The sequence below is a fragment of the Rhagoletis pomonella genome, unplaced genomic scaffold, assembly GCF_013731165.1.
Source record: "Rhagoletis pomonella isolate Grant_MI unplaced genomic scaffold, Rhpom_1.0 Rhpom_scaffold_00002, whole genome shotgun sequence".
Lineage (NCBI taxonomy): Eukaryota > Metazoa > Arthropoda > Insecta > Diptera > Tephritidae > Rhagoletis > Rhagoletis pomonella.
In genome coordinates this window covers 46163579-46172752 of record NW_023458556.1, presented here as the reverse complement: position 1 = coordinate 46172752, position 9174 = coordinate 46163579, and the positions used below count along the sequence as shown (strand labels likewise).

Below are 9174 nucleotides of genomic sequence, written 5' to 3'. Positions count from 1 at the left end.
AAGAATTCGAAATGGAGAATGTTTTGCCATTCCTAAAAGGTGAGAAACGACTTAATAAATTAATATTTTAATCAACTAAATTAATTCTCTATTATTATATCCGACCGCGATCTGCAGCTTCGCAGATAACTTTTAGAAGCCTTAAATTTCTTAGAGGTGCTGACCTAAAGGAAGCCATTCCGCCGCTGGGTCTACGTGTTGAGTTTAGAGAGAAATTATTCATGTGGAAGAAGAAAGAGGTATGTATATGTTATAAAACAAACTGCTTTAGGTCTCATAGTTTATTTTGCACATACATAGTTCGGAATAGATGATGAAACCATGTCAATGCCAAGCAAAGTAACTGAATGGTTACAAAAAAACAACTTTATGCCATCAAGTCAGTCATCTTCTTCGCCCCACTGTCTCAGTAAAGTAATTTCAATTAATTTTATTTTAAACTAAATTACATTATAATTATGTAAATATTACTTGAACAAGGATTTACCGAGTTTACTTCAACAAACGTGCAAGGGGAAACTAATCTTGGAATCCTACAAAAAGAACCAACATTTGACTAACGGGAACCGGGACGACCTCATAAGCATTGTCATTGACGAAGTTATTGCAAATGACATTATACTAAGAGGGAATGATTTTGTGAATTTGCTAGAGCAGATAATAAATCTCTTTCCAAACGAAAAGGGTGCCCGGGTAATCTATTTATTATGAAATTGTTAAAATATAGATACATTTTATTGTACTGCTTATTTTCCCCCCAAGGAATACTATTATATTCCGCGCAAAGGTAAAAAATGCCCTAGTGGAAAGCTGTACGGGAAATACGTCAATCAACGCAGTAAGAAAAGGAAGACAATATACCTTGAACAAAACACACCATCACCTGCTAGTACTAAGACTAATCCTTCCACGAAAAATTACGAAGTTCCTCAAATTGATTTTACGATATGTAGAGCATTAAAAGCATCTCTCAGCAGAAGCATTGCCGATTGGAATGAAGTCAGAGATAAATGGCAAAAGACATTTAATTTGCGACAGAATGACTTAAAGGAACTGACCAACATTGATTTTCTCCAAGCCTGGCCCAAATATTCTGATTCGCGGGCTCCTGACTTGGTAACAATGAAATTACGTACTTAGCTCGCAGTTTTACTATACATTTACACATTACAGATAAAACTTGACTTCAATATCATGTACCCTGACAAGGAGGATTGTTTGTATTCGAAATGGGAAATGTTTACGGAAAAAATTCAACGATTTTATGAAACTAATCTACACAACGATTTCTGCAAACAGCTCTTTTCTCTTGCTAAAGCTTCAACGAACAAAGGTAAATACAAATCAAGTGTAACAAAAAACTCCAAAATCAATCGGCTTTCGTTAATTTCTTAAATTTTGTTTAAAGATACGCAAGACTACATTCTTACAACGCTGCTGAATGGAGTTCTTCCACCTTCATCAAGGTTTCAAAGTTCCTGCGGAAAGCTAAGAAAGAAAGCAACAATAGCAGACTCGCAACAAAGCTTTGTTTTACGATTAACTTCAATCAACGATTACGAAAGGAAAATTACTGAGTTGATAAGTATGTACTATTCTGCAGGAATGACAATACAGCCTTTTATAATTGTGGAAGGAGTAGCTGAGGGTGATATAACAGGATTTTATATATATTTTGATAAAACATTGTATAAATTTGAGTCGTTTCTAGAATGCCTAGATATCTGTTTCAAAATCTTTCACACTCTTTGCCTAAAATATCCTCAGGCATGCGAAACTTCATGGGTTTTTTTACAACAGTTTTTTTTTGAAATTTATACTGAATATGACTGCAAGTCGGCAAATTTAACGTCTCTTTTGAATTTTATGACATATAAATAATTGCTTTAAAATGTTTATTTGCTTCAAGTGCCACAAAAAATTTGCAGAAATTGATACCTTAATATGTCATTTTAAAGTAGATCATAAGCTTACTACGAAACTTTTACGACTGCAATGCAAGCAAGATAACTGTAATCAATTATTTACAAAATTTACTTCGTTCCGCAATCATTTACAAAATACTCATACAAAATTTGAAAACACATACGAACCAAACGTAACTCCAACTGAAGCTATAACGATACCGATTTTAAGTAATAATTTATGTACGGAAACAGAACCTCAAGATGTTGATAATTCATCAATGCAAAATATTGTTAATGAAACTAAAAATCTAAAGAAAAAGGCACTGTATTTATCTTTAAGTTTGTATGCTCAAAACAATTTGCCCAGGAAACAAGTAATCGATATTCAGACTATGGTATCTTCTTTGCTTTTGTCCGTATCCTTTACTATTCAGCATGTATTAAGCTCAGAGGCTATCAGTGATGTCAATGAAGACTTACAATTATTGCTAGAGTTTTGCAAGAACCCATTTCAGGAAATAAGTTCCGAATATAGGCTTTTTAAGATATTAAAGGAGCTTAATTTATATGAACATCCAAAGGCTATAATCATAAAAAAATCTGTTACTGAAACAACAAAACACGGGAACCCAACCTTAACTCCTAAATCTTTCGACATATATATTATGCCTTTAAATTTTCAGTTCAAAGCTATTTTTGAGATTCCATGCCTTCTGGAGAGCACATTACAGAACACAGAAAGATACTTGAAAGAAAGTAGTATACAGAACTTTGTTAGCGGCGAAACATTTAAATCACGAAAAGATAAAATTCGATCTGAGTTAGTTATACCATATATTCTTTATTTTGATGATTTCCAAATCAACAATGCGCTTGGCAGTCATACTTACTCGATATGTGGATGCTATTTTAGTTTTCCGTCAATGCCAAAACATCTGTTATCAAAACTAGAATACATTTTCCATGGAGCTTTCATTTCAACAAAAACAGTTAAATGCAGTGGTGTTGAGAACTCGTTTTATTACCTTGTAAAAGAGTTAAAGCTTCTTGAAGAAGGCATTGAAATTTTAACAAAAAATGGAAATAAAAAAGTTCATTTTATATTAGGTTTAGTAATAGGAGACAATTTAGCCGTTAATAGCATAATGGGGTTTGTTCAATCTTTTAATTCTAAGAGATACTGTCGTGTTTGCACTAGGACTAAAGACCAAATGAGAAACGATGTATCAGAAAAACAAGAAGCTTTGAGAGATGACGAAAGCTATTACAAAGACTTATTAGAAAATAATTATCAGGAAACCGGAATAAGGGAAGTTTGTGTTTTTGATAGCTTGAAATATTTCAATGTGACCGAAAATTTTTCATTTGATTTAATGCATGATGTTTTCGAAGGAGTTTGCATATATGATGTTTGTAATGTTTTGTTAAGCTTAATCAAAGATAAAGTCATAACACTCGATATTATAAACAGCAGAAAACAATTTTTCCAGTTTGGTGAAATAGAAATAGGCAATAAATCTCCCCCTTTAGAAGCCGGTAGATTAAAAACTTATAATCTAAAAATGTCTGCTTCTGAAGTAGCATGTTTCGTTCACTTTTTACCACTAATGATAGGAGACTTGATACCACGAGATAACGAACACTGGACTTTTTTTTTAATTCTGTCACAAATAATCGAATACTTATTAAAACCGCAGATTTCCACTGAGGAGCTAGTTTGTTTAGAAGAGCTGATTAAATCGCATCACTCTATTCATATTAGGCTTTTTGGGACATTAAAACCCAAACATCATTTCCTTGTGCACTACGCCACAGCTATTAAAAAATGCGGACCTCTTAAATACATTTGGAGCATGCGTTTTGAAGCGAAGTTCTTTATGCTAAAGTGTATTTTACAGCATAACATCGAGAATTAATCCTCCATATTCCTTAGCAATAAAGTCCAGCTTAAAATTTTCAAAATTTTTGTTAGATAACGAAAAATCATTTGAATCAATTATTAGATATAAAAATTACGAAATTTTAGATTTGACGAAAGAAGAATATTTTCCAAAAATAAGTACAAATCAACCCATTAATTTTAAAACTGTAATATTTTTAACCGAAGTACAGTATAAAGGCACTTATTATAAAAGCAATTATTATTTACGTTATAATAATCTTGAATTGTTTAAAATTAAATCGTTTTTGTATCAAAATAATAATGTTTATGTTATATGCTATCCGATAGGTGTTAAAAGCTTTGACCAACATTTTCATTCCTATGAAGTTGGCTTAAAAGTAGACGTATTGAATGTTATAAATATTTCTAAGTTTACAAGTCAACCGTTTCTTTTATATTCTATAAATAATGGAAAAACATACGCAAAACCAAAATCTCTGTAAATATTGTATTTATTATGTATTTAGTTTGTAACAAAATAATAGACACTCGGCTTTTTGGCAAGTTTTGACTATTCTGTTGTTTGACTAATATTCATTTATTTTTTTATAAAGGCTCATCCATAACAAAAACCATATAAATCCGAATTTAAACTTTGTACAAAAATTAGGAAAATTCAACAAAAACTCATTAAAATTTTCAACTTTTTAATAAGAGTTGCTAGAAAGACTTTTAGTATGCTAAATTTTAGTACAATAGAATTTAAGCATTCAGGCTTGCACATATTACATTAAAATTTAAAAGGCTATAAAAATGCATGCTAAAGATTTTTCTGAAACTCTTATTAAAAAGTTGCAAATTTTCCTGAATTTTGTAAAAAGTTTTAAATTTGGCCATTTAACTTTTGCTATATGATTAGCTACAACTTTATAAAAAATAAATGAATATTACTCACACAACAGAATAATCAAAAGTGGTCAAAATGTCGAGTGTCTATTATTTTGACATAAGGAGGGCCGTAAATCCACTTTTTTTAAGACTTTTAATGGTTAATAGCAAAAATCTGTGCGAAAGATGAAAGGTTGCGGTCAATATCTTGGGTCGCACAATAAGAACTCTACTAAAGCTGTTTTTCGGCCCACCCCATGTATATGACCGTTTTTATAGGATTATTTTAGATTTAAGTTTTTATTTCTCATAATAAGTGTGTGTACCTACAAAATGTAATGCAAATTTGTACCTTGACTAATAATTTTTGTATGGCTTAAAAAAGGTGAATAAATAAAGGGTGGTGAATATAAAAAAACTAAAATGTTTCATTATTAAAACGAATACACACAGTCTTAATTTAACAATATAGGTATTTGATTTGATGTGAATCATATTTGAATTAAATATGAATATTTTTAAATCAAGCACATTTGTTATTTGAATTAACAAAAATCAAGCTTAAATCAAAAATGAAAATTGTTATATTAAAAATGAAAGTTTTCGATTCAAAATTTTATAGCGTTTAAAATAACGATGAAAAATATTTAAATCAAATATGTTTTTGCTTGATTTTACAATGTTATAACGCACATTTTTAAAGTAAAATTTTTCATATTTACGTCACTTTTAAATACGTTTTTGCTTTGTTTAAGCACGTTTTCATTGATTTTACAATGTTTTTTCCCTGAGTGTATGTATTGGTTTAGTTTGTTTTCTTTTTATTGGAGGCTTTTGCGCCTTGCTACTGGATTTTTTTCTGTGGACTTTGTTTTCGGAGCGATTCTTTAAAAACTTTAAAGGGTTTTTGTGATTTCAAAAAGAAATAAATAAAATAAAAAATACACAGTGAACCACAAAATTCTGCGAACAAAGAATTTTTAACAATGTATTTCTAAAAAATCTGAATACAAACTTTACAAATTTTTATTTGATATTCCTGAGTTTGGGACAAAATTAAGAAATTTAACTTTTTTGTTTCTTATTGTAAATTTATAGAGCTATATTTTTATAATAAATTAGATGGTGCTGCAAAAAAAGGTCGTCTAAACTTTTTCTGTCACGTAGTAGAGATGGTAGAATAGGTCTAAAAAAAAGTAAGTGCGCCTAGGCCACACTGGAGAAGTGAAACTTACGTTACATATCTATTTTGTCTCATAACCAATATACATGCATACATCTGCTTTTGCTTAAGGCTATATTTTTTTTCTTTTTTTGTCTTTGTCCTACCTCTACCCATGTTCCTTCTAATTACATTTATGTATGTTATTCTGTTTTCCTCTATCATTGTTATCGTTATACTCTATCGATAACAAACTCGATAGTAACATCCAACAAAATATCGATAACAAAACCATTAAAAATATCGATGACAAAATCGATGACAAATTCGATAAAAATTTCGATAGCAAAATCGATAATAATACTGGTAGCAAAATCGATAAGACAATCGTTAAAAAATATCGATAACAAAATCGATAAATAATCGATAACAAAATGGGTAAATAATCGATAACAGTATCGATAACGAAATCGATAAAAATATCGATAACAAATCGATAAATATATAGTTAACAAAATCGATAAAAATATCGATAAAAATATCGATAACAAAAACGAAAAAAATATCGATTATTATATCGATAGGTTCCGAAGATTTCGATAGAAAAATCTATAACAATATCAATAAAAATTTCAATAACAAAATCGATGACAAGAGCGATAAAAATATCGATTATTATATCGATAAGTCCCGAGAATCCCGAAAATCCTTAAAATCCCAAAATAGTTCACAGATTGAGTCTCTGTGTATCCATCCATATACTTTTCTTTATAATTACCTTTATTTTAATCTTTCTTCCTCTATCTTCTTCTTTACTTTTATCGGTATCCTCATCCTCATCTTCTTCTTTGTATTTATCTTTGCTTTTACTTTTGTGTTTATACTTTTCTTCATCTACTTATCACCCCTTCACTTAAGTAAAAGGTTTAAATTTACCTTGATCTTCATTTTTGCCTTTATCTTTAAGGAATCTTTGTTTTTGTTTTTATTTTTGCCTTTGCCTTTATCCTTTTCTTTATCTATGTACGTACTCCCCTTTACTTTCATTCTTGTATTGGTCTTTTTCTAAGTGTTATTCTTTAACCTTTTATTAGCAAGTTTTTGTTAAATTCATACCGTGTGCATACACTCAACAAACACTAGTTTCAGCCCCAACCATTTCCGTTGCACCATTTCCGTTGAACTTGCCAATTTACTCCCAACCAACGAACCGCCGCTAAAGAAGTTTCACTTCAATAATTTCACAGGTTTCAACGGATTCTGTTCCACTGTTTGTAGAAAATTTAAGTTAAGTTGATAACCATCGACTCCGTAAACCAAAAGGCTTGAGAAAAATCTGAAAAAATATAGTTGTGATGACTTTGGGTTAAAATTACACCCTATACTTGTATTAAACTCATACCTAATGCTTTATCTTAAACTAACTAGATTTTCCTATTTTTTTTCTAATGGCAAATACTAAATTACTTGCAAACTTTGAAATTTTCTATAGGAAGACTTTTGTGGTTCACTGTGTTTAGTATTTTAACTTCTAAGATATCTAGATAAATCCTGATCCAATAAAACGAGCTTAAATTTAAACAAGATCGTGCTGTTGTAAGGAAATTTCTGAAACCTTGTAGTCAGAACATTCTTTTTAATCACCAACTTTGTCCGATAGAGGTATGAACGTTAACGGGAAGTTATTGAGAAATGTATAGTAAATTTATTCTATGCTTGCACATATGGGAGATTTAAATTTGGCGTTATTCAACAACCCCTGCTGAGGCATTTAATACGATTGCAATCTATTTTGGAGCTCATAAGTTGCAGCAACTTCACTCGTAGCACAATCGTCTGACAGCTGACAAAGAAAATGTTGTTGTACTATTAAATCGAAGAAAAATACATTTTTAATTTATCGTAATTTCCGTTTCAAGCATGTAACGGTAATTTTATACGAATTTCATAGTTTCTCAAAAGACATACTTGTAAAAGACATGCGGGTATCTGTGGTATCGATCTAAATATGTAAATGTTTCTAAAAACTGCACAATTTCCTTCGTAACTAATCTATGGGCTTACACATTTTCACTTAAACACCACATATGCCTGCGATTTGAGTATGTCGGTGGCAGCGTTTCCACACTTGACTTTGACACACCGATTTGTATATTTTTAGTATCTCGAAATTTGACACTTACAAAGTATTTGATTACACATTTTTCGTCTTTCCGTTTGCTGTCAATATTCTCCCCATTCGATATTTGAAGGGATTCCCTTTTGTTCTGTTTGTCGCATATGTGTGTAATGGCTGGTTTTCACTATGTCATATTTTGATAACAAATTCTGTCAACATATTTCGACACAACTTTATCTTCTTTTTTCATATCTTTAACGATTGTATTATGGACCAAAAATGGAGAGATAGCCAATTTATCAGCATATGTACACGACTGAAGACCTATTCTGATCTAAATCAATTGATGTACCGCTTTTTAGTTCCATTTGACAATGTGTTTTCACTTATTTGACGACAAATGCCATTGAATTTGACATAGTGAAAACCAGCCTTAAGTAATTCGTAAAAAAAATATTTACAGTACTGGCGCTACATAAAAATTTCGTGTTAATGTATACGTACTGCGCTGATTTCGTAGGCCTGAGGCCTTGCAAGTGTATTTTCTACCTTTGACTTTACAAACATACAAAACGTATTTAAATTCTTCTTTATAGCCTTTATAGCTGATTTGAAGGATCTGCTTTTTTGCTGTCAATTCCTGACTGGTAAAGTGTGTGGCTTTCGCTGGTTAAACGTAAATTAATTTGTATTTTATTTTGTGGTTAACAATAAGTTAAATTCTCGTTTGAGTTGGACGTGAGGAGTTCGTATTTCATTGAAACCTAATAGTTTGATTATTTTTTGGGTACTCTGATATTTTTGAAATATTCTTCAAGTATGGATTTCTTTACGCTTACTTGTATATTTGATTTTGCAGCGTGGCGGTTCGTATCCCTATCCATTTAAAACCAGTTCGCGCTACTAATTAATTATCTTATATTCGTTGACGCGACATCTTTTAGTTTCTCGTAGAAGTATCTGCCTAGCGTTTAAGCTCTATATCAAGAAATATATATAAAGTAATGCGGAAGCTCATCGTGTTCTTGTTTTCGATGTTTCTGTTTCAAAATGAATTCTCGGTGGTGCTACTAAAAATCAAAGACTCGGTCTTCATCCTCCTCTGATTCGCTACTGCGCTCTTTTCGTCTTACCCCTAGAAGAAGCGAGTTTACTTCGTTACTTCGTTATTTTTTTTTTCAAAATATAAACCCATCGCATTTTCCAAGCTGTGGCA

At 31.0% G+C, this 9174-nt stretch overlaps 3 protein-coding genes across 5 annotated transcripts in view; all 3 read left to right on the top strand.

The window, feature by feature from the left end:
* Positions 1–9174, top strand: part of LOC118733704 (integrin alpha-PS2) — a 121381-nt gene that overhangs the window by 81569 nt on the left and 30638 nt on the right. The window lies entirely within an intron of this gene.
* LOC118733706 lies at positions 27–751 on the top strand. The gene is made up of 3 exons (XM_036463231.1): positions 27–239; positions 301–414; positions 481–751. Exons 1-3 carry the CDS (start codon positions 222–224, stop codon positions 709–711), a joined length of 363 nt encoding a protein of 120 aa, XP_036319124.1. The 5' UTR covers positions 27–221; the 3' UTR covers positions 712–751.
* On the top strand, positions 795–2002 carry LOC118733705. The gene is made up of 2 exons (XM_036463230.1): positions 795–1333; positions 1409–2002. The coding sequence occupies exons 1-2, from the start codon at positions 1195–1197 to the stop codon at positions 1879–1881; spliced, it is 612 nt and encodes a 203-aa protein (XP_036319123.1). The 5' UTR covers positions 795–1194; the 3' UTR covers positions 1882–2002.

Coding starts and splice junctions, on each gene's coding strand:
- LOC118733706 (XM_036463231.1), top strand. Junction 415..480: donor CGCCCCACTGTCTCAGTAAA/GTAATTTCAATT, acceptor TACTTGAACAAG/GATTTACCGAGTTTACTTCA.
- LOC118733705 (XM_036463230.1), top strand. CDS start 1,195: ATGTACCCTGACAAGGAGGATTGTTTGTATTCGAAATGGGAAATGTTT. Junction 1,334..1,408: donor TAAAGCTTCAACGAACAAAG/GTAAATACAAAT, acceptor TTTTGTTTAAAG/ATACGCAAGACTACATTCTT.